This window comes from Chlamydotis macqueenii, chromosome 2 (genome assembly GCF_036417535.1).
Source record: "Chlamydotis macqueenii isolate bChlMac1 chromosome 2, bChlMac1.mat, whole genome shotgun sequence".
Taxonomy (NCBI): domain Eukaryota; kingdom Metazoa; phylum Chordata; class Aves; order Otidiformes; family Otididae; genus Chlamydotis; species Chlamydotis macqueenii.
The window spans coordinates 52,702,397-52,728,347 of NC_141557.1; the positions used below are offsets into that span (position 1 = coordinate 52,702,397).

Below are 25,951 nucleotides of genomic sequence, written 5' to 3' on the forward strand. Positions count from 1 at the left end.
TATTTTTAATCATTACAATTATTTAATTAATCTTTCATCATCTCTAAAAAAAAAATCCCCTGTATCTACTGCTAATCTAATAAGATGTCATAAAAATCGGTCTGCCGGATGTTTTCCACTTACTTGCCTGTTGAGTTATAAACTAATGTTATGTAACAGAAATAAATTAAGAGGGGAAATATTTTGTTGTTTGGCACTCCTCAGATTATGAAACAATGTTTACTTCATTTAAAATACTGAATCCATTCCAGGCATGAATAAAACTTTGAAGGATATTATTTATGGAAAAAATAGTAGACTTCCTTCATATTTTAAAGCAGGATTTTTACAATTTTAAGGGTCATCAGTCAAACCTTCACTGAAACTTCACAAGGGGCTTGAAAGACTTTGTGTGTTCATTTTTTCTCCCAGTACAGATGCACAAGGACATCTAACAATCAGCATTCAACTTGTTAAGAGTTACATCTTGTATCTTGAGGAGTACAATGTATGCTGTCCTAGGCCTTATAAAAGCATTCAGAGTTCAGACTCTTTTCTTACTCTACAGAAAGGCACAGTGATAAATGCTGGAGAGCTGATGGACTTTCTTTGTTTCAGGAGCTTGTTATGGGAAACAGTTGTCACATTTGAGCGACTGCACAGTCTGATAATTCACATACGGTCAGTCACTGTGTGTGTGTGTGTGTGTGGGTGTGAAATGTAGTGGGGCAGGCGAAGGCAGGAGAGCAAAATTTTTGCTTAGGTTTTTCACAAGAGCCTGTTTATGTGCCTTTACAGAGAAGGAAATAAGTAGGGTGAAAACTCTAGATTTAAAAAAAAAAAAATTGACTTGCTTCAGTTTAAGCAACATTTTGCGTTAGTCTTTTGAGCTGATTGCTAAATGCCTAATTCATGTTAAAAGTGTGCAGCCAGCTCTCTTAGGCTAGGCTTTTGGGGACTGGAGGTCTCTTCTCATCCCTTTCTTTCTGTCCTCCCCCTGGCCCCAGCTCCCATAGGCTATAATTCAGACTGGACACGACAACTGTAGTGATGTGACCTCCCATACCACGTTCATGACAAGTCAAATGCCAAGATGCTCAATCAGAAAAATTGTATCTTAGGTCCTCATTCTGGCCTCATGCTGGATCCTGGTTGCAAAATAAACCTCCAGATAAAAGGATATTTTACATAGGAATCACAAAAGAGAGGTGCAAATGCAGGCTGGGGTGCTGAGGTGTGTGGATGGAGCTAAAGCTGGAGTTGGGGTCGAGCTGGGAGACTGCCATCAAAGCCTGCCTGTCTTAAAAATACTGCCTTTGGTTATTGTTCTGGTTTTGTTAGTGAGGGGGGGCCTAAGGTGGTAGCTTCTGTAGGAAACTGCTAGAAGTTGCTCCCCTTTATTTAGTGGACTCGGCCGGGCCTAGGGCGGACCTGCTGCTGGCCAAGGCCGAGCCAGTTGATAGCAGAATGTCCCATGATAACGCCTCTGCAATAACATATTTAAGTAGGGGAAAACAGGAAAAAAAAAAAAAAAGGAGAAGATGTGAAGCAGCTGAGCAGGGGCAGAGAGGGGGAGGCGCGAGCCTTGTGGGCCTTGCAGGCCTCACCCTCTGGCCTCCCACCGGGCAGCTGACCGGGCCCAACTTGGCCTGGCCTGGCTGCAAGAAGTGGAGAGATGAGAAGTGAATGAGATGTAAAAAGGATCCAGAGAGGCGTCTGCCAGCCTGTTGTGAGGAACGGCTGCAGACGCCAAGGTCAGTGAAGAAGGAGGGGGAGGAGTAGTGCGGCTCCTGGCCAAGATTCCCCTGCAGCCTGTGGTGAAGACCATGGTGGAGCAGGTTGTCCCCTTGCAGCCCACGGAGATCCATGGAGGGGCAGAGATTCACCTGCAGCCCGTAGAGGACCCCACACCGGAGCAGGTGGAGGCCTGAAGGAGGCTGTGGCCCGTGGAGGGCCTGCTGGGGCAGCTGTTCTGGAGGGACTGCACCTCGTGGAAGAGATGACCCACGCTGGAGCAGTTTCACGAAGGACTGTGGCCCGTGGGAGGGACCCCACACTGGAGCAGGGGAGGAATGTGAGGAGTTGTTCCCCCGATGATGAAGTAGTGGCGTGAAACAACGCGTGATGAACTGACTGCGACCCCCGTTCCTTCTTCCCCCCATGCTGCTTGGGGGGGAACGTGGTAGAGATAATGTTAAGCTTGGGAAGAGGGAGGGGTGGAGGGAGGTTATCTTGTTTCCTGTCTCATTCTCCTGCTAATTTTATAAATAAATGGTTTTCCCCAAGTCGAGTCTGTTTTGCCTGTGATGGTAACTTTGAGGATTTCTCCCCGTCCTTATCTCAAACCTCAAGACGTTTTTCCTTATATCATCTCCCCCTATTCTCTCGGAGGGTGGGGGAAGCGAGAGAGAGACTGCGTAGTCTGGTCCCGATAGGGGCTGAACTACGACAGTTATTATCACAGTCTCAACGTTTCTGTGCACAGCCTGTCTCACACTTCAGATGTCGTCTTCTCTCTCTGTTTTCAGTTAACTCCATATATGCACTGAGTTAATTATCTCACAGAGATAATTGCTGAAAGGTAGAGTGGCTTTCAAAGTGGAGCTATATGCTACTAATACAAGTGTTTGAAATTAAACTGTGGCACAGGTGCCAGGTTAGGTAAGTAATATGAACAGTCCCCAGCCCTGAAGAAAATTAACAGTCTAAGGAAGACAGGTCTAAACCAGCAAGTCATACTGGGAAACCCGAAGGAATAAATGCGAGAAATTGGAAGAATTATTGCTTGCCATGTAGTTACTATGAGTTCAGTTACAGACTGTGTAATATTATTAGGGGTTGTTGTTTTCACTGTAGTGTTTGGCTTTAAGTGCTTAGTTGATTTTGTTAACAGCTCTTGTCAAGGATTGGAGTCCATCCTGCCTGATTGTATTTGTCCGCCAAGAGGAGATTTAGTGGAAGGTCACTGTTCTGCGAGCGACTGTAGAGGAAGCTTAAGGAGAAAACCTTGGAGAAAAGAGTAAACAGCTGTTTAGGTGACTAGTGGTAGGTGATGTGACTCCAGCCCTGCTTTGCTCTACTGAGTTCTAGTCATATATATATATATATATATTAAAAAAACCCCACAGGCTGTGGGGTCAGGACTATGAACCTGAGCCTTACATCTCGTAAGACATGTTGTACATTTATTAGGGAACTATTTTTGTGCAATAACTTAAGTGTAGGAGTGTTAGTTTAGTTTGGTTAATGGTAGATTATCTGGAGTTTATTTTTGTGCCTATTTGTCTTAAACATAAGCCTCTTTAACACCTCTGTCTCATGTAAATGCATGTAATTTTTACTAAAAAGGAAAAATGTACATAATTGCATGCACATGGATAAATTTATCTACCTCTGACTGCCACCTTTTCTTTGCAGACAGATTTTTTTTTCCCAGAGTCTCAGCGTCCCTCAGGTTGGAAGGGACCTGAAGAGGTCCTTACTCCAATGTCCTGCTCAAGACGGGCTCAGCAATGAGCTCAGATCAGGTTACTTGGGGATGTACCCAGATAGGTCTGGAAAATCTCCAAGGATGGATCCTGCACAAACCCTCTGTTCTGCCGCCTGACTATCCTCAGGGAGAAAAAGTTCTTCACCCCTGCTTGGCCCTCTAGTGCTCAAACCAAAAGTTATCCTTGACATCACCCAGAAATATCCTGGATGGCCTGAGTCTGGCCATGTTGCCATTTGAGCTGTTCCTTCAGATAAAGGGCCAACTCTGCTCTTTGTTTTCCCTACCTACCTTTCTCAGAGAGTGCATATACCTGTCCATCACAGCATGCCAGTTGTGCAAGTTATCCCACCATGTCTGTTATTCCAACCATGCTGCAGTTTTGTGACTGCACATAGAGCTGTAGTTCCTCTTGTTCGTTTATGATGCTCGCATGGATGAGCAGTGGGGCGTAATAGTCTAAGTGCTGGAAAAGACTCAACAATTTCTTTACCACATCCCAGATAAGCAGCAAACCTGAGACAACAGGTCAAACCAACAGAAGGATTCCCCTCTCCCTTGCAGGAAGGAGTCTCCGGCGGCTATCGCTCCCATTTTCATCTTTATGCAAACACTTGGTTGCAGCTTAGCTGGCTTTGATGCCTCCCCTGATGCAAGGTGACCTTTCTCCCCTGTTTCCAGAACTCGAAGAGGAGAAGAAGCCCCAGTTGTCTCGCTAGAAATGACAAGATTCAGTCTTCCTCCATCTTAGGAGTTTTGATCCCTTGAGGGTAGTCTCTATCTTCCCCTCCCACCTTGCAATGCAGGTTTTGGTTTCTTAGCTGTGCAGGTTCTCTGCAAGGACCATATTGATTTCCTGTTCATCTTCCCTGTCGGTGTGCATTCTCACTTTTTCTCCTTTCCCTGGCGATCGAGTGCCACGACCACAGCATACTTCTCACAGGGGAGGAAACCACTGTTCCCAACCTCAGGGACTTCTTGCAGCCTCAGACCTGAACAGTGGCATCTTTCCTCAGTAGTGCTTTTTGGGTCAAGGCCCTTGATGTGCCAAAACCACTTGCTTCAGCTGGTTTTGGAGGCCACATGGCACATTACCACTGTTGGTGCCCAGTCCTCAGCAGAGATTCTGGGCTCCTTTGCAGTCCTGCTGCCTGGGACAGCGTTACCAGTGCTTTGCCTGTTGGTCATATAGCTCCTGCCAAGCACCGCTTGCAATAGGTGCTTGGCAGTCCTTGATCAGCATTCTGTTGTAGGCAGAAGCTATGGGTACTCCCAAGTCAGAAAGCAGCCAACAAAGGCTAACTCTTGGAGATGTTAAAGGCAAAAAGCATATAGCAGACTGAAGAAGTTAACCCTCAACTACAGCAACAGGTCACCAGATGTTTGCTGGTAAGTTTTGCTGAAGAAGTACTTTGGAAATTGCTACAGATCTGTTAGCTGCCTCTCTGCACGTTTGCAAATATTCTGTTCTCTTCTATCCTGGAAACTCTCTTAAATGCAAAAATAAGTAGCTAAATAGGTGCAAAGAGTAGAATCTCCTAAAAACCCCACCCTATTCTTGAGGCTGATATCAAAAGCTATTTATAACAAGCCCTGCTGCATTATCACTGGCAAGTAGTGAAGAGATGATACAGTTTTGTGTTTACTGTGTTTCAAGATTATGGATACAAACAGGAAGTGTGTTTATAGTGTTCGTGGCGGGGTAATTCCATATTCTGTATCCGAGACCTTGATTCTCTCTTTGCATTGAGCAATGAAGTCTTTTACTGCCTTTGCCTTGACCAATTGGGACTTTCAGCTTTGGTCCATTATAATTTTTGCTGCAGTTAATCTGCTTTAATGTTATTTAACTGTGATTGCTTCTGTGCCGTTACAAAAGTGAACAGATATTGAAGTGTGCAACACTTCTCGGTGTCTGCGTTTGGCAGGAAGGAGTGGGTCTGATGTATTGTGTGTTAATAGATCTTCCTCCAAAAGTTAGCAAGTCTAGGAGAGGCAGACTGAGCATGCTCTTTAGAATTAACATTCCTATATTACTTCTAGACCTTCATACTGTACAAGATTTATAGAATTGTTTGAGTTTCAAGTCCACCCAATTCTAGGATAGCATAGACTCTTCCCTACTTCTGAATTCTTGCAAATGTCATTATTAATACCTTTGCAGTAAGTTTGTGGAATGTATGAGTGCATGTTTATCATTTTGCAGTACTCCACCACCCTTCAGAACAACCTCGCAGCAGCAGAAACAATGCACAGTGTTGTTTTCAAAATTTTCCTCCCACTTCGTTTACAGCCTGTTTCTAGTGTGTCGCCTCTGACTAGACTGATTGAGTACTTGAAAATTTCTCTTAAATGATACAGAACTGTTTTCCAGAAACATATTGGTTAAAATGGAACTTCTGTCTCGTCTGGGACAGCTCTGTGAAGGGGACAGAGGAAAGGTAAGTTGGAGGATACTGACTGGGTAGTTAAGTTACTCAGCTGACATACAAGAAACTCAAGTTCAAGCATCTGCACTAGGTTGCCATTTTGCTTTCACAACACTTTGAAGAGAGCTTGACTTCTTTCCTTGTTGGCATTAGAAGTAAACTTCTGAAGCCTCAATTTTCTTTTTTTTTATTTCTCTTTCATGAGTCAGTATTCTTGTTTTCCAAACAGCTCTGTCCATAAGAAGCTGCTGAACTTTTCTAGTTCTGGTACAAAATGGTTGCATTATGTGTGCATCAGTCTGAGAAATGGACTATGAATATTCTTCAGATGTGTACGGTGTAATTTCTTCTAGGCTGTAGTGGCAAGAACTGGAATAAAACAGAGGCAGTAAGTATCAAAACCACTTTGGATATCCACTTACACTGGCAGAAACAATGGAGTCACTTTTGCAAGGACTTTTTCAACTTACTAGCCAGCAAATTCTTTTCAATGGTGACTCTAGGCTTTCCCAGACACCTAGTATCAAAGATACATTGGGGCAGTGCCTGGCCAGGCTTTTTGCCACATACTGATACCAATAAATGAGGTGAAATAGTGTTTTTGGATTAGCGCTAGAGCTGTATATATATATATCTTGTAAGTAGTTGATAGGTTAAAGGCCTCTTAATTGGTGCCTTGGCTTTTGTTCCCTTTTGCATGGGGATGCTGACTCTGGACAGAATTCCTGGAAGGACAAGCTCTGCTTAGTGTGCAACAGCAGTCGGAAAACAAATGGATGATGGGACATGATATTCAAAAGACTGAGGAGCACTTCTGGGAAATGATAGGGCTCCTGCCCTCTGCATATTGCATTTTGTGGTAACTCTTTGTGGTAACAGTAGAGCAAACAGAAGGGGATTCCACAGCATGGTGGAAAAAAAATGATGAGATTTCTGTGTGAGGAAAGATTAGAAAGATGGAGACAATTTTATTTAAAGATTAGATAAATCAGAGTGGCTATTCTGGTGTCCTAGGAATAGCTACTGAGATAGAGCAGGCATTAGCTCTGTTCTATAGTATAACAACCAGAAGAGGGGAAAGTAATTGAGAGGCAATTCTTTCAATTTGATAAATATAACTGTATTCTATCAAGCTGTGTATTTTTAAGGCAAAAAGTTCATTAGGATTCACAATGGTGCTTGCTGCTTCTACAAATAATGAGAATATTTGCAGCTAATTTATATGTCAGAACTCTTTTCAGAAGGCCATAAAGTCTGTCCATACTGACGAGCTCTACACTTTGCTTTATGAGCAGTTTTTGCCACAGTTTGTAGATATGCTCCTATCTGAAGGGCAAGATGTGCCAAGTGAGAGAGACAGCTAAGTAGTTCAGCAGTCAAATGTTCTTCTTAAATCTGTGTCTGAAAGTGCTATAAGAAAGCCGAGTTAGTAGAGAAGTGAATGAGAAACAGCAAGATTATATTGTACCAATGTTAATTTTACACTAAGGTATCCAGAACTGCAGTGTGAGAATTCAACCCTAGGGATTGTTAAAACCTTTTAAGACGATGATGTAGACTCCATTAATATTCTGCACAATTTTTTTCAGAGTGTATTTCTTTTCTTTTTAAAAATCTCTCTGTTAGAGTAAAAGTAATTTTTGGGCAGGTTTTTTTTTTTCCCTTTTCAATATGCAGGATGATTAGAGAAAATGAACTCCTCTTCAATAACTGTGTAATCATTCATTGTCATTCAGATATGAATTTGATTCACCTGAGTGATTTTTAAAGAACATGAGCGTGAATTCCAAAGTTAAATATATTTCTGCAGACTGATGTAAAAAATACACTTTTTTTTTTTAATTGGAGAAAGGGAGAAAAATTTATGAGAAAAAAGGCTGGCAGCTTGTTGAAAATCACAAGTGATCCTATGCTATTTTGATTTAATTGTAGTTCCTGCAAACTTTTTTTCATTAAAACTTTTTAGAAAGAAAGTAGCAGTCTCAAAGAGCTGAGTGCCTTCTGTATCTCATTAGGATGACATGAAAAGAGAGCAAACCGAGACCAAGGGAAGAAGAGGTTTTAGGCAAGAAGAAAGGAAAAGTACATGTGTCTGATTTTTTTTAAGTCATTTTTCTGATAGGCAGTAGATTTCTGGACATTTCAGATTAATTACTTAATTTGGAGTTGATTGGATTGTATTGCAAAGTGCCCTGAAATTTCAAAGCTAGTCACTCTTTCTAGAAAATGACCACAGAAATGACTTGTTATGCTTCTAATATGCTTTGGCTTTGAGTCAGACTCAGTTCCTCACATTCAGGCTGCCTGGCAGCTTAATACTTGTGTAGTCCTACCACTATAAAGAGCACTTAATGCAGAGTGGGGCATTGTACATCCGCAGCAGAATGGCAGAACCTGGCCCTTGCCTTCTTGATGTGTAATCTCGTAATGGGCTCACTGCCTCCAATCCAAATTGTATCATGGCACAGACTCAGGGCAGAGAAGGGGTGTTGTTCAACCTGCTTTTGGGATAAGCTGTCATTAGATGCATGTAGTCAGATTGCATTGGCTTTGAAAGTAGGCTTATGAAGGGGAATTTTGCACAGTCAATGGATGATGGGTTTGCAGATGGTCTATTAATTGCTTGCTTTGGGATGTACCTAATGAAGTATTTACCTGACAAATAGTCCCAATGTATTGAGAGATGTGACTGCTAAACTAGAAGTCAGGTCTTTAAGTGATGCTTTATTGTACTAATTTAGACAGAATACCATGTATAACTGCAATATTAATGGCCCGTGCAGTAACAGACAGAGCCTGGAGGGAGGGGTAGTATATTTTATTGGACTAAAATGTGACAGAAAATTAAGAAGGCTTTAGACAAACAAGCCTGCCTTCAGGTACGTGTCTCTACTATACTGCTCTACCCCTTCCATCTATCACAGCTGCAAAAACGTTACTTCCACAATCTGGAGTAACAAGGGACTAGAGGGGTAGACCACTTCTTTTTGGCATGGAAGTTGTTACTGGGTAAAGCAGCAGGGGTCAGAGCCGCTGATTAATCTCTCCAGCTCGCGTTATTAACGTTGCAAATGTCACTCCTTATTCGTGTCACCCACTTGAGTCTGTCACATCCTTTTGTGCCGATGGTTCTGAGATCGAGTTTGACGTACAACATGCGATAACAGATGGGCAGCTGAAGGAGCGGGCTGGGAAAACATTTCAGCCTTCTTTGAGGGACACAGATTCTTTATCTCCAAACATTGTTTGTTTTTTCCATGATTGCCCACACATTGCAGGGAATCTGTCTAAATTAAGCTGTCTAGGGAAAGGCTATGCACATTTGAGAGGACTGGGTACAGGACTGGGATTTTCAGCTCGTAACTCTATGAAAAGCTCATCTGTCACCTATGAACTGAACTCCTGCTGTGCTCGGCTCCTTCTGAAAATTGGAGATGGGATGTTGCTAATTAAACTCAATGTTTGCTTGTTGGGAATGACCTAGTGAGAGCCACGTGGGGCACAGACCTTTGTGTGCAACTTTCACTCTTCCACTCTTGAGAACTTGTCAGGCTAAGTCTGACTTTTATTCTGTTTTTCTCAAATGCTAAATTTTTTAAAATAAGTTAACTTTTAGATGTTTCAAAAGAAAACAAAGTTTTAAATGTCAGTCTTCATGTGTGTACTAGGCAAGATGATTTTTTTTTTTTTAACTCACAAACACTTTGTGGGGAGAAAATAAGGGCACGTTGGGGAGAGAAAGGGAATGGAAATAAGCAAGTTTTCCTCTCTTAAATCAGTTTATTACTAAACATGCATGTTACTCATTTTAGGGTTGACTGAAGACTCTGTGCTCAGCATCCAGATTGTGCTCTGTTGTGCTAGAGGCTGTTTAAAGATGGTGTTCTAAAGCCTGTCCAGCTTGTCCAGCAGTGCCATGGCTGCACAAGACAAATGAGGGAGCGGCAGAGGAAAAGAGGGGCGGAAAGGGTAATAGAAATGGCTGCATTTTCAGGCCACTCAGTGAGCCTGCCACGTATACAGATGTTGCCATTTCATCTTAATGCTCAGTGAGGTGAAATCTGGAGACACTCATTCTTCTTCAGAGTTTTACATCTTGACTGGTGATAAATTTATTAATGTGGGCTAAGAACAGTGTGTAATGGCATAAATATCCATTAGGGGAGTTTTATACATGTGGGTATCTGCTATTGGCTACCTTTGAAGAGAGATTTTTGGGTACATTTGGACATTGACCTGTATTAGGATGGCAGTTGTTATTTTCCTGCGTGGCAACTGGAGAGAGACAATTCTGCTGCAATACAAAAGCAAACTGGGTGAGTGAGGGCTTATTTTATATGAACAAGAAGTTATAGTTTATAATGAGTTGTAAAGGGAAAGTTTAAATATTCTCATGCGACAAAGTAGTTCTTATATGCTTAGGATCAATTAGGAGATAAAAGGTGATGCTTAGAATAGATATTTTTATCAAAAGGCCCAGCATTACTTTGGTAATTAGAATCCCTGTGAATTAATATCACATAAATGTGCACAGCATATTATTTTTTCATATTTATAGACAAACTCTTAGTGCTACTTTCTTTCATTTGACTTTCCCTCTTTTTAGATGCTTGACTAGTCAGGTGGCCAAGTAGGCACTCGACTTGGAAACAGCCATTTACATTGAAAACAGATCTCCCAAACTGCAAAGGTTAACATCTTTGAAAAAAAAAAATACTCTCAATGGAGATTTTGATTTGAAACAGAGTAATAAAAAGGTAGTATTTCCACTCTTCCCATGGATGTACCAATTCTCTTTTGCAGTTAGCTACATTAAGTGTTTAAGCTATTGCTTATGGCCAGTATAGAGAAGCATAAGGACAGATCAAAGCCACTGATGACATCATATCCGTAGTCCTATGTATCTCATGCGGAGTTTGCACGTTTTGAAAATTGCCACCAGCGTACTTGTAAGCTGCCTCCTTTATTTTAGTGGTGGTTTATAGACCTGTCTTTTAGTCCTACAACTTCTGTTGAAATTTCAGTTTTCTACATTTAATATTCTTCCTTTGTTATTAATACCAAGGTAAGGGTGAGGCTAACTGAATTTTGTGTTTTAATCTGTTTTTCAATAGAAAACTGGATTTGAGGTTAAATATATTTTTACAAAAATGTCAATTTGCTGTGGAAATTAAAAAAAAAAAAACAAACAACAAAACAAAAGAATGACTGCCAAATTTAGGCCAAAATGTGCTTTTGAGTTGATAACTGAAATTTCCAGATTTGGATCATTTTTCAATATTACTAGAGCTGCTGTTTGTTTTTTTTTAACTTAGGAGTGCCTGGGCGTCCCAATTAAAATCAGGGATGCACAGTGCCAGAACTGCAATAATGTGTACTAATGCATACTGTTGCTTTCCTGATGAGTTTATAATGCAATCTCATCCTACAAAACCAGCTTTCCAGCTTTTCATCTCTCTCATTTTACAGCTTTCATTTCCATACTTCATGGGAAAAAAAAAGTTATTTTTAAAAGACTGTATGCCATAAATGTGAAACATACTTGTCCTAGGCAGAGCTTAAAAAAACCCAACTGAACAAACTTTAACAGGTTTTATGTAGAATACAATTCTTAGTTTCTGTAAATTCCTTTTAGTCCTACTTCTACCTTACTGTTCCTTCCTGTTTGAAGACAGAGACTTTCATGAGTGTTATTTGATAAGCAATCCAGCTATAATAAAGTTGTGGTGCCATGAGTTCATTGCATTATCAAAAAGCAAATTGCTTAATGTACTTGAACTGGAACTTGCTGCAGGCATAACAAGGAAGCACCTAACTCTGTGATGAATGGCACTTACAGTTACAATTGAATAGGCTGCTCTGGAAAGGTATATTGGCATTTGCTTTTTGCTTTAACTGCAGAATTGTTTCATGAAAAAAAGAAAAGATTGAGAGGCTAATAACAATTGGCTTTGCTTTGCACAGTATTGTCTTATCCTTGCTATAAATATTTGCCAGTATCAGATTTGCCAGACAAAAAGCTCACAAGCTTCTCAAAGCTCATTTTTGAAAATATCAAGCTTTGAGATTCTGAAATGAGACTGGCATTAAAAGATGCTAAGTAAGCATCTTTATTTTTGATATTATTGCAACATACCTTCTTGTCTCTACCCACTCTCTTTAGGGATCATGCACACAGAAGATGTAGTTGCAAGATGTACTGGAAAATGAATATCATTTATTTTCACGCTTTTCTTCACATACAGATAAAATCTGTCATTTTCTGGGAGGCAGGGTGGTCAAGTGAATAAGGCATAGAGCTAAGAGCTGCAGCATCTAGGTTTCACTGCTCTATCCTCAAATCTGTTCTTGGTTCATGGCAAGACCCTAAAGATCAGTATTAACAGAAGCCTACTATTTGTAATCTAAATATTTGGATAATAAATTAACTTCCTTTAATTATTATTTTTAATTGATTTGAGCAATGGAACACATGCTGATTTGAGCACCATGTTTTAAGGCCCTACAGTTGAAAAACATTGATGGTAACACCTTTCACCTGGGAGCCTCAAAGAACACCATAAACTCCATCTGACTAAGTCCCAGAATCCTGTTTATGGGACACTGATGGTGGAATGTCATTGTGAAGGCAGGGTGGCTGCTCTATGGGAGAGCCATGTGACTGTATCGCATTCATGTAATGAGTTAGTAAGAGACTCAAGAGTGTGCAAGCCCTGCTTACTAGTCAACTAGTCTAGCTATTAAGCACATGCTGTCAGTCCAACTTTGCAGAGTTTATAGGAACCACCATAAAAATGGAGCAGAATTTATTTTTATGAACTGACAGGCTCATACTGCCCACTCTGTGTGAATTCACATTGCTGCTTCTGAAATTTGCCTACAAAAAATCAGGGCTAGCTAGTAGTAAAATTAACAAAGGCTCCACTCACAGAAATCTGGGGAATATTTTTTCCTACCTTCAATAATATGAAAATGCCTTACTAAAACCAAAGCAAAACCTCACAATTTTCCTATCCACCTGCATTCTTATTGATAAAATATTCATTATTGCTTGTTGTGTAACAAGATGAAATAAAATCAGTAATATTATTAATAATTTCAGTTAGTTATGTAATACTGTGTTTTAAAACCAAAGTGCCTTATTCATTCACTGAAACTGATTTCCATTTTTTCTATTAAAAATGTACATACCGCTAGTCTAGCTAAAGTCCTGATACAGCTTCTATTGGGATTTTCTTATGGTCCTCAATGGTAACATGTCCAAATGTCCTGTCTTTGTTAAACTTAGGAATTTTTTATTTCTATCGGAAAAAAAAAAATCCCAAAAACCTACAAAAGGAGGTGATTTACTTTTTTACGTCTGTCTTCATTCTAGAATAGTAAAATTTTGCGTGTGGCTTTTTTTTTTTCCGTGATACTTTTATATTCAGACAGGCGCATTCTTGATAGTATGTAATATAAAGGAGGCCATGTTGACCTTCAGGAACCTGAGAATGCTTTTTGTCTCCTAGCTCTGGGTGTGCACTGCCACCAAGTCCTGTTTCGTGTAAAGATAAAATTTGCATGCCATCCTTCCCCTCCTTCCTGGGCTTCCATGTAAAGGGCACCCTGGTGCAGGCCAGAAGGTATTTTCTAGCAGCTATGGTGTGTATTAGTCTGGCAGTATGTAAGAACTCATGACTCTTCCAGTCTGAGTTTCTCCTGCTGATTAGACCCATGTGTCCTGTGTTATTTTTCCACATCTTGCTCTTGACTTTGGGGTGTGGGCTGTTTCACACATTAGCAAAATCAAGACCAGCAAACAGGTACTGAAACAGGTCAGCAGTAGCATCACCATTCATTTCACCCCTTCAAGTATTAGCTGCCACGTGCACCGCAAGAAAAGCATGTCTTCAGAGCTAGGAAAATTTCTGTAACTTTTCAATTATCTAGTTTTACTTCCATTTATGGATAGTGTTTGGTATGCTTACATGTATACGTAGCCAATTTTCTCCTTTCCAATGTCAGAGAAGTAACTCCTGTAAGATTTGTAGTGATTATGTGTGATGAATAGCTTGTTTACTGCAGCTCAGAGACCTTCTTATTAGTAACTGCTGATGAGCAGTTTATGATTTGTTTGGAATCACTGGTTATGTGAAGTCATTCTTGAAGTATTTATGAATAACTCTTAGTGAGGTTAATGTTCACAGATTGTATAATACATACATTTGATATCGTCACTGATTATAAAGCTCACGCGTTTTGTTGGAACTTTCAAACTAATTGGGTTTGTCCCAAAGCCCCAGCACCCTCAGTGGTGTGATTATGAGAGAAATCTCTGAGAAAGACAAAGATTTTAACACCTACTTGTGTGGGGAGGGAAGCAAACAAACAAACAAAAAACAAACACCAAAACCCCCCAACAAAATGCAAGTCTCAGAAAGCTTAAAACCTAAAGTGAAGGTTTGAAAGAGAAATAAGAATTTCAATGATAAAAAGCAGTGGCTGGTGCCATAAAGCACACTCATGATTTTTGAAAGGGCTTTAGGCATGGTTAGCATGGAGGTCCCTGGCTGCAGGTTTAGAAAAGTCTTTGTGTTAGAGAGGGGCAAGGGGAAGGGTGGCTGTTTCCTTGTGTCTCATGTTCCCATGGGATTGGTCCTTGAGCCGCTAGCCCATGGGGCTGCTTCATCTTGGGAAGGTGCTACAGGGGCAGCTTTCTTCATCCATGCCCCTCTCCTCCTCCGTCTCTCCAGTTGGCTGGCTGGTGTTCCTGGTCTTCTCTGCACCTCTGCAGAGAATTATATCCTCTCAGGAAAAAGGACAGAGCGAGTTTCTACCCTTCCTCACCTTTGACAGGGAGTGCAGAGCAATCCTTTAAGCATGCAGTGTGAGCTTGGATGCTGCTTATTTCACTGCAGGATTACAGGAGCCAAAGGGTCCAGGCGTAAAAACTACACCTAATTTTTGGGTTTGATACAGCTGGCTGACAAATTAAAATTTCCACCTCTATTAATTAGTGCCTCCCCCACTTCCCCCTGCCCCCCTCCTCCAGCCAGCCACCATGCTTGGAGGTGAACAGAAAGGAGAACAGATATTAAGAACGGCTGCGAACAATCCTCATGGTTTATTTAAGAGCCCTGTCCTGAAGGAGTGACATAGTAACCTTGGCTATGACCTTCCTGGTTGCTGCTGGCTGTTACACAGAGCATTTCTAGAATTAATCTGGGGCTCTGACTCAGCGGGCTGCTGACGTGGTAGACCTGCTTTAATCAGTGGAGGAAATTTGCACTCGCTTGCAAGCTGGTGTGTGGGCTTTTCCTTTTTTTAATAATGCGTTCTGAAATGTGTCTCTTCTTAGTTCCTTCCCTAGTAGGAAAAGAAAGCTCGAGGATTTTCCCTGCTAGGACCACTCAGCAGATCCTAAATACAGAGAAGCTTAATACTGTTAATGATGCCTAGTGGTAGTGGTGTCATTTAAATCAGAGAAACTAGTCTGCGTTTAGTAGTTACCTACATAAACGCTGGCAGGACTGTGGCAGGTGAATGTGGAGGAACACCTGGGTTCCCTTTCTTTTAGGGAATCTTTCAAGATTTACTGCACAGTTCACTCGCATAACAACAGTATGCAGAACTGTGTATGTAAATATCAGTAACCGTGGCACATTGACAGATCAACTGCATCTCGACTGCAGGGTGGCTATGAGCTAAACATGCCATCATTTTTCTTAGGTTCATCTGGCTGATGTGGTTTGCTTGGGCAAAACCAAGAGAAAAGTGGAATGCCAGTTGGCATTCCCATGCAGTCCTGCTTTTAGGTGTTTAGTCCTGAGATACAGTATATGGCTTCTCACCCTCCAGCACAGACTTTGTCTTGAAGAAGAATAATCAGAAGTGAAAAAATGAATGGTTATTTTCTAAGGCTTATGAAGGATGGTTAGGAAACCATCAAAACAGCCTCCTTCATGTGAACTGAACCAGATTTAAGTTGGCAGAAGCCAAATGACAATCCATAAGTTACTCAGCTCCCTCACCCATCCGTTCCTCCGCACTTACAAAAACCTTAATCAAATATTTGAAGGTACTTGACAGAGCTGAAAGTGAGAAGCTTCAGTCAAACAAGAAGAAATTGGTGTGATGTTCCAGATCCTTTGCTTCTATAAATGGTCAAAATACCTCAGTAAACTCCAGTGGAGTTTAGCTGTTTTATATTGGCTGAGAATTTAGTCTCAGACATTTTACATTGTACTAATTACGCGTTAGGCACTTCCTTATGGCTCTTCCAGCTTTTTGATGGAAACAGGTTTTAGAGTTTTGGTTTTGAGAGTGCAAAACACTGCAGATAAAACTGCTACTTTAAACTCAGTCACTGATTGCTAGGAAAAGGGAATTGGCTGCTGTTAGGAATAGCTGCATGCTACCCAGAGACTTGAAATATTGGAAGGAGCCATCTCTACCAGAGGAGTTTACATTTAGTGGCTGAACTGTGTGTTCTGGTAAGATGCATGATGGACCCTCCTGGCTACGTCTCTAACTTGTGAACCTAGCCAGGGCCCAGGCCTTTTTCTCACCCAGTAAATATCAAAATGAATCATGTCTGCTAGTTTTAATCAAGTAAATCATTAAAATTAGGTGACAGAAAAATCTCATGAGATCCCTCAAACAGTATCTACCAAATAAAGAAGAAGAAAAAATCAGTTCCTTTTTCCTTAAAAATGTTCAGCAGAAAACCATCAAGTTTCTTATGCATCTTCTGTCCTACTGCTTCTGATGGGAAATGTCTTCAGTTATGGATGTCAAAATAGAGATGCACCTGTGCTACTGGGTGTGCTCTGAAGGCACAGTAATGGTATGTTACTGAGATGACAGATTCATGATTATTTTTTCACCATCCTTTATAATGTGATGTGTGCATTTTTAATGGATGCATATGGTTTATTTTCATCCTCGTTTTCTATCCAAGCACATCAAACATTTGGTCTGAAAATTTCCCATATTCATGACATATTTTTCCTTGGGCAGCAGGTAATATCTAGTGAATGACAAATGACCGTCATAGACAAAGCAGGCAGGCGACTCTTTCTCATATGAAACTGTTCTTTTTCTATCCCCTCTGTCTTTCCACTGACAAAACATAAATATGTATGTGCAGAACTCATGCAGGCTCAATCTACCTGAGTCAGGGGGCGAAGCGCATTGCTGTCTGCAGATATGCAGTTCCTGGACAGAATGATTTTCTCTCTCAAGGGATTCTTTGTCACAGTGAAGCAATGAAGCTTTCGGCTTGTGATTGGGAGGGAGATGAGGATCCCTCTGGCCAAAAATGGTCAACGTGCAGGGAATGCCATTTGTCTGGTTCCAAATACTGTAGGAGTGAATAGTTTTTTCCTTGTATAAAATCTATCTCTTTCAAAGAGATGACTCAAAACTCGTCTCTAATTTGTAGTTATCAAAGTCCTGTTCCTGAATGCAGCTGCAAAATGCCCTGTACTGAATAGAGGGAGTCCTTTCATCGGGTAAGAGCAAGGGAAAGCTAGCTGGGGAGGGGTGGATGTCCTCAGAGAGACCTAGAGCTCCTCCTGCCCCCAGTGGATGAGGGAGGGCCTATATATAAATAAAGGCTGAACTCCAGAATATCTCAGCAAATTCTGGAAAGTATATATAGAGAGATTTAAAACAAGCGTGGGAAAGGTCTGGTGGAAGGCAGGTGTGTTGTTTTTCGCTCTCCTGGGCTTTAGGAAGATATCTGGTGGCATGGAGGAAATCAAGTGATATCCTAAGATTAGAAAGCTGGTCAGGAGACCCCAGGCCTCTCTGACTTCCATGCCAGCACCCCATGCATCGGCTGTGCAGTGCCAATAGGTGCATGGTATAAAGTATAAATAGACATATGGCACTGCAGAGCTGGCGCAGAGCAGGAGCATCATGCAGAGCAGATGTCACCGGGAAGGTTAGGACTGCAGCCCACCATTCCCTCCTTGGGATCGGCCTTTTGTGCCCAGAATCCTCCTGTCACGCCTGACGGCAGCATGTCCTTCTGACAGATGGGTGTAAATGCATACAACTTGGAAACCTAGGTGAGCATCAATCACGTTTATTCAAGAGTAGCCCTGCTGACCGGGAGGGAGGTGAAAAGTTACTCTGTCGTCAGGGTCTTTTTGCCTACAGTTTACCTAAAAGGTTGTAGTCTCTGTGCGTCTGCATGCTCTGGTCTCTGGTATTGCACAGAGCACTTGAGGTGGTTGGCTGTTGTTCAGGTGGCTTATCCGTGGATAATAGAAGTTGTTGCAGGTGGGGAAGTAACAGCTTATAATGAGCAGTAGCACAGCAAATGTACTAGGGGCTCTCCAATGCAGATCCTGCCCTAGAGACCTAAGCAGAGGAGGGAAAGAGACTGCCTAGGATCAGTGTGGTTGCAGGCTCACATCAATTAGGTACATAATTTTCTTTCCATAATTTAATCCTCCATCTTTCCCAGTTTTGTTTGCAGACAAGAAAGCATATTCATTATTCATGCAATGAATTAACAATACTGATAAGCGGAGAGCTTAACAGATAGTGCTTTCTGGAGCTGTAAAAATAATACTCCCTGAGAAAAAAAGATAATAGTTTTGAAGATGGGTTTAGTCCTTCTGCATTCTGAATCATCATGCAAAGCAATATACACTGTTGTTCTAAACTTCCTTGGCTATATTGTTTTGGGAAAAAAACAGGATATTGAAGAGCCTCTGAATATGCTTAGCATATATTTTACATTACATATTCAAATGGCATATTTCTATTGTAGCAGGATTGAATCCATGTTTTTTCCTCCCTTCTCTTTATTTTCTCTTAACTCCTGGAACATGATATAGCAAAAGAAACAGATTTTTTTTTTTTTTTTTTGGCTGAATTGTTTGTAAATGGTAGAGTACAGTATATCCCACAAATTAACATGTGCTTACTTTGGGTGGGTTGTTTATATAATGCTTTGTCAATAGTGTGTCACATTCTTCTGTGCTGTATTCAGACCAGAGGATTTTACACTAGTCTTTTAGCATATTTCACTATAGCAAATGCTTCTCTTAAATGTATTTCTTATTATTTTCTGATCAACAAATATGCTCTGGCAGATTTCACTGCAGCATATAACTCCAATAGATCAACAATGCTTTCACTGAGTTACATTTATTGCATTTCTTGAGCCCTCATTTCTCCCAGTAAAACAGTATTTTGACTATAGATCTGTTTCTCCACCTTTACAGGCCGTTTTCCTGTTGCTCACCTCTTCTTAACTATCCATACCAAATAGTTCAGTCTAACAGAGGCTGTGGAAGATTAAAGTGTTCCTGCTGAATAAATGTTGTGCAGCTGTGGACATTTCATGCCCAGAAGAGTCCTAAGGCTTCCTATTTAGACAAATGGTATTCTGAAAGCAATCACTGCTACTCTTTGCCAACACCCAGTTCTGGGAGGTAACAAATAGCACTTTGATGCTGCCAGGATCAGCCTTTACGGTGCCATATGCCAGCCAATTATCGCAGTGTCATTAGGCACAGAACTAGTGTTTCCCACATGCCCAGATCATGCAATTAGTGTACTTATGTGAAATGGGATTGCAACATAGGAAAGAAGAATCAGAGGGTAGACCTAGCTCGTCCAGCCAGCTTTCGGTTTGCCGGGAAAAAGCAGCTATGCTGATGGTGGCTACGACAATCAGAAGTGGAAGCCCTTAACTCTGAGTTGCTCTAAGTGTCCTAGAATAATAGAAAAATTTAGGTTGAAAGGGACATCTGCAAGCCATGTATTCCAAGCTCCTGCTGTATCTCCTGCTCCCCCAAATTTTATGCCATCCACGAAGTTAGAAATAATGTGTTACATCTAATAATCCAAGTTACTGATAATGATTTTCAGTAGCAACACTACCACCATGCTCTTGTTGTCTTGGGACTAGCCATGTCTATGCAGCACTCAGTGGGCTAATTTCTCCTACCTTTTGAATGAATTTATAGCATGTTTTGGGAGAAGTGTATTGTTGTAGCTGGACTGTGACCAGTACCCAAATGTAAAGGTCGTTCAAATGGATCTGCAGCAGCGTGAACGCAGCCAGATGGAGTTGAGGGTCAGTGCATAGCAGCCAGAAAACCATGGTGCTTTCCTGAGACATGCTGGTATTTTTCTGAGCAAACCCTTCTTGCATTCTTTCTCCTTCTGAGTTGCTTTTTCTTCATCTCCCCTTGGATACCATCTGGTTTTAAGGAGACCAAGTTATTTGTATTTTTATTTATAGGGGGACGGAGAGGATCTAGGGGAAGTCTGGGGATTCGTGGCTGATGTTAGTGTTACAGAAGAGGAATCCAGGTTAGGTGAAAGCTGTAGGCTGGATGACTCTGAGGTGCAGGAAGGGGAAAATGGGAACATTAGTGTTGGATGCAATCTATGAAATAGTGTCCGTCAGTGGACCCTAGGTCCCACCTAAGGGAACCCAGTATACTCAGCCTTATGGTTGCAGAGTTTTGTGCTGAAAAGGGTTTCTGACAGAAGAAGCTGCTGCACATGTTTTAATCTTTGCTTGCCTCTATGCTCAGAGTGTGGTTATTGAGGAGCCTTTTCTGTGATTCACTTAAAAGTTGCAGCAAAATTTAGCCTGAGATGAAATAAAAATCTGAAGCTATTATAAACTGTTTGGTGAATTATGAAGGACAGGCAAGTTTTCCTGGGTCTCTGTCTAAAATCAGTTAGGTGAGACAGAGAGAAGAGCTCTTACAGAGGAATCTTTGAAGAGCTACATTAAGTTTCTCCTCCTACTCTGATTTACCCTCTGGAGGAACCTTCTCCTTCCTGCTGACTACAGATGATTATGCTCATTACGTCAAAGCTAGCCTTTATGAGTCTACCCCCAGCCTTCATGACGGACAATTGCACAGCTCTGTTACCAGACTGACTGGGTTGCAGCAAGAGAAGGCATGGACTTCCAATGTTCCTCCAATGGATCCCCTCTTTGTCAGACCATGTTGCTTTTTGCTTTTCTCTGAGCTGTTTGCCTCTTACTTAAATGTTTGATAATTGAAGGCTGTTGTGTATAAATGAGTGGTTGTATTATGATTATTTATTGCATAAAGCCCCATTTATTCCCACATTCCCAAAGAACATCTTAATTTCCTGTTGCTCATTATAGTGTTTTCTAGTCAGATGTTTCGGTTCTTGGAAATGTCTGCCCTGAGCACATCTATCTCTGTACATGGGTAAGGTGCACAAAAGAAATCCTCCGGGCTTTTAAAGATCACGTACGTCAAATTGGGTGTTTCTGTGAGCGTTTCTAACACCAAGTAACTACTGACCTTTCTCACCACCTCTTTCAACAATAGCTGTCAGACACAACAGCCTTTTAACGGGGCCAATACAAGTGTCCTCTCTGTGATGTCTGAAAGTAACCTTTTCTGAAAGTGGTGATATTTTAGGAGTTGCTTGACAGAGGTGATTTTTTTCAGAGGCTTACTCATACAAGTAACCTCAGTGCTGTCAATAAACATAACTTTGAGCTGTGGAGCTACTACTACTCTAACAACTGCAAGCAAAAATGAGGCTTTCTTAGAAGCTAAAGCTTATGTGTGGGTTTCCATAGTGTTTCTTGAGAGGTTAGATGCAGCCCTGGAACAACGAAAGGTTTTTTTCCCCTCCCCTTTACATAGTTCATTTTCTCCCTTTATGTATTTCTAGAGAATGGTTATTATTCAAATAGCCCTCTTTCTGCTCTTATAATCATGCCTTACTAGAAAAATAGTACTCATCAGTGCTTGTTCACGTATTGGACTCAAGATCATTATAGAATTACTCCTCTGCTTTAATAGAGATGTCAAAACAGTATTTCTCTTGCCATTACACAGTGAGAAGCTTTTGAAGGCTGGTCTTGTCAAGCTGTGAGAGTGATTTTAAAACTAACTGGAATGTAAATTATATAAAACATTTCTCATTCATCCTGTCCATGAAAAGGCAGCATGCATTCATATGTGCTGCAGACCTGTTTTCAAATCTCTTGTTCCATCACCTAGGCACTATAATTATTACTTCCTTCTGAGCATAATCTTTTGAATAACTTAGCGTAAATAAGAATATTAAGTCTGAATGACAGGCTTTCATGTCTTCAGTAAATCAATTGATCATTATGTGCTACACATACTGAGGAGACCACCAAATGTCACAGACTCTAACCTAACAACAGTACAAAGCAGAAGTAAACAAAGTATAGGTAAGGCAATATGTCTTTCTAATGAGATGATGTGAATTATGGCAAAGCTAGCTTTTCTTCAAGGTAATTCCACATCCCCATCCCTCCTTGTTGCTTTGAATTCAGCTCTCCCATTTTCTGCTGCTGACACATTTGCAGTCCTTCCTTTCTGGTTCAAAATTGTGTGAATAATTAGGTTATTTCTGTTTTGCTTTTTTAATTCAATTGCTGAAGAGAAATATTTTGGGGGAAAATTATTTGTGGTGCCAAATAAAATATTTTATTTAATTAGAAAACAAACACTTTGCTTCTGGACCTGTTTTGCTCTTCCAAAAAGACAGTGAACTTTTTTTTTTTTTTAAATGGACATTAAAATGTTTTGCTTTAGAAATAAGATGGTTGTGAGAAATTTTCAGTTATATTTTCAGCATATTTCAAATTAACCAGAATTTCACGTCAGTTTTCTTGCTCTGGAGCAGCAATTAAGTGAATTAATTCTCTATTCAAAGGGATTTCTCTGCTCTTCTAATAATTAACCTGCACACTTCTTATAAAGCTACTGACAGGTTACAGGAGCCTTCTCCTCACCTGTTTCGCGTACTCAATCACTTTCTTCACCATGTCTTCATGCAGCTCCTCAGGAGCTACTCTGACCACTCTTGGCTCATCATTTTATTTTTCGTAACTGTGAAGATGAAGAGGCTGACAGACTCAGAAAGTCTCCTCTTTCTCACCTACAGGCTGAGGAGAGATGTGTGGCTGCGGTGTGAGGCTTCCTGCAGTGCACCATCCCCAGTTGTGGGCTGACCTGGGGTGGGCAGTCATCTATAGTGGGGAGAGGGCATTCAGCTCTATCCTGGACCAGCCTGAGCTTCACTGCACCTAACTTTTCATTCGGTGATATTTTGTAAGGAGAGCTTCTGTCTTCTGGAGCCTGGGCTGAGATCCTTGGATCTTATTCACCTGAAGGTGAATAAGGAAAGCATTCTCCAGTGAAGCACCCAATCAAACTAAGACCTATTTCTGCAAGCTGTTAAGAGAGAATTCTCACTAGAGTCTTTACATGTGCTGCACCTGGATTGCTGTCATACCCTAATATTTTTCCATATTGAGGCATGGATTCTCCAAAGAGTTCTTCTCCTTTTAATATTTTCATTTATTTTGGTTAGCTTCCTTCTTTTTATGTTACTAGGCAGTCTTTCTAACTAGGCCCATTTTAATATAGTGGTGTATTTAACTGAGAAAGCAAATTTATAGATCTTTCTAATGTTACGACAGCCTATCATTTCAACCCTTAAGTCAGGTACCGATTTTGTGACCTCTTTCTTTTTTATTAACCAAGCCATAATCTAGCTTCTTCCATCACTTCAGTCATAAATCTGATTGTTTGGAACTAAATAGAAAAATTTCTTCCTTTCTCATCTTGTGTTAGCTCTCTAATAGTTTCTACACATTAATTACTGAACATATTCCATTTTCTAATTTTATTACTTTGCTTTCTAATTTTCCATGATGTGTTCCCTCTTTTTAATTTGGCGAGAAAATTATACAGTGCTCTGTGAGAACAATTTGTAGTAAGAAGTTATGGTCAGGAAAGGGACTCTCTGAAATGACATAATAGATTTTCTTTACTTGTTCCCTATCAGTTTCTTCCCTGCCAAAGCCATTCCATGTGTAAGTTGAAAGACTTTCTGTAAATCAAACTGGTGTTTTGCGCTTCTACTGTCTGTCCTACTGTGCCCAGAATAAGCTGGTGCAAAGACTTAGCTGTTGAGATTTCAGGCAGGCAAATATACAAGAGTGTTTCTTGTTGAACACCTTCGGTTTTCCTGTACCCCTGGGGACCAGTTCAAACTTAGAATTTTGAAAGTGAACAAGAGGAAAATTGATGGATTTGTGAAAAGTCAGCAAATAATAACAGGCTTTGAAGAGTAAGCATGTTCTTACATTCATCCACATTCAAGTGAACACTTTGGCATAGATTAGTGAGATGCAAACAAACAAACAAAAAAAAGAGTGTGACAAACAAGGGATTTAACACCTTGCTGAATTATTGCCTTTAGTACCCCTACATGTATCTGGATTTCAGCCAGCTACTTAGAGATGGAGAGGAGGGTCACAGCAAAATGTAGGTGATGCCAAACCTACGGACTGTTGGGAGCCTTGAACATGGGAGCTGGGAATATTTTAGGCCCTGTCTCCATGGTTGGGCTTTTTCCATGCTAAGCTTTGATCTAGAGCAGGCATCTCTGCCCATAGCAGAAGTGGGGCTGCTCCCAGGATGCCAAAGTAGGGCAGATGCAGCTGTGCACAGTGCAAGGGCCTGAAAGGCAGGGTGGGGGGGCAGATGAGGCTGTCTGAAAAACTGCAAACTGCAGGTCATGTCTCTCAACATGCTTGTCTGATTTTAGAGGACATTCAGACAACCCATGAGGTATTGATGGGGGTTGTCTCATGTGACAAAACACCTTGCTCAGGTTCTGATGAAAGGCACCACCCCAGTCCCATGATAAGTATGCTTGGTTGCTGGTTATTCTGCCATTCCCTACCTGACACAAGTACACCCTTCTTCTCAGAAATGTGTGGTCTTACCAAAAGCAGAAAGGTGGTAGGTATAACTTCAAATCTTTTTTATCAACTGCTTCAAAATACAGTTAGCTAAAATGCCACATACCTGATATTGGAAAATTCTCAAATATTTATACCTTCTGATGGATCTGTGGAGAGAATAAGTGCAAAAATGAGGTGCATATCGCTCTTCAAGTCTTTCCAATATCTTTTCAATTAAAAGACTTCTGAAGGCTAGGAGTGGACAAGAAAGTGGGTTAACCTCAGTATGTTTAATTTGGTAAAGAACTGATGTAAATATAAAAGTAAAAAACACTATTGCCCATATTTCTGGAAAGGTGTACTGAATTCCTGCCACAAAATACCTGTTAACTTTGCATGCCTCCATAAGAAGGTATCTCAGCTCTGCTATTTCCTTTGTGACTGTCATTTGTAATGTTACGTTATTGTACTGTCTAACAAAGTGTTTATGGACTCTCTTCAGCAGGAAAGATCAGAAGCAGAATCGTGACACTTGTAGTGAAGTCTGTTTCCTCAAATATCACACTATAAAAGGAACAGACTTTCTTTAGATAGGTGAGCAATGTGGGAGAGCTCAGAGAGACATTAAGTGTGCACGTGCTGGAATAAGTACCAATGCTGCATGCTGAAGACTTGCCATGCTCTGTGGGTGCCCCTGTGGCTTTTTGAGACACCTGTAGCTCCACCAAACCTCACTTGGCTCCCCAGAGTTATGTCTATATATCACGAATAAGTAGAGTGACCTCTACTTTGTGCTGCTAAACTGTCTGCAAGAAATGACAGTTCTGTCTTGCTGTTCATGTTAATTTGTCTCACTGGGAGATCTGGTTTCTAGGAGTTATGTTACTCTTGTAGTAAAACTCAGGAGATGACTAGAACTGGAAGTGGGAACTGCCAGTTTTTGAAGTCAAGTGTTTGTTGCAGGACTTTTGAAAGCTCTGCAGGAGCTTGGGATGGAGGTGGGGCCAGATGGGCAACTGTATAACCATCCTGTGGGATGGCAGAAGCTCTGCTTGGTTGGCATAAAAAAGCTTGTCCCCACTCACCTTTCTTTCATGGTATCCTCCCACCTTTTATCTTATAGCACAGATAAGACTGAAGTAGGTTTAAGGCCATTTTACTTCAGCTTGTCCATTTTATACAAATGAACTGACAAAACCACTAGTTTTGAACTATAATTTGCTACATAATTCTAAAAATGTGCAAATGTTTTTGCATTTCTTCTGATTATCTTGTTATTCTTGTTAGCTTCAAGAATAAACTGAGAAAAGCAAGTCT

The 25,951-nt window shown here is 40.9% G+C and overlaps 1 protein-coding gene across 6 annotated transcripts in view; it reads left to right on the forward strand.

The window, feature by feature from the left end:
• The window catches only part of PDE1C (phosphodiesterase 1C), a 215,521-nt gene that overhangs the window by 38,127 nt on the left and 151,443 nt on the right, over positions 1–25,951 (forward strand). For 4 of the 6 annotated variants that reach the window (XM_086743003.1, XM_086743002.1, XM_086743006.1 and 1 more), the window contains one exon: positions 598–660. The exons of the other annotated variants lie outside the window; for them this stretch is intronic. In XM_086743003.1, coding sequence (XP_086599129.1) covers positions 598–660 — 63 coding nt within the window. The remainder of the gene's footprint in view (positions 1–597; positions 661–25,951) is intronic. 6 annotated transcript variants of the gene reach the window in all.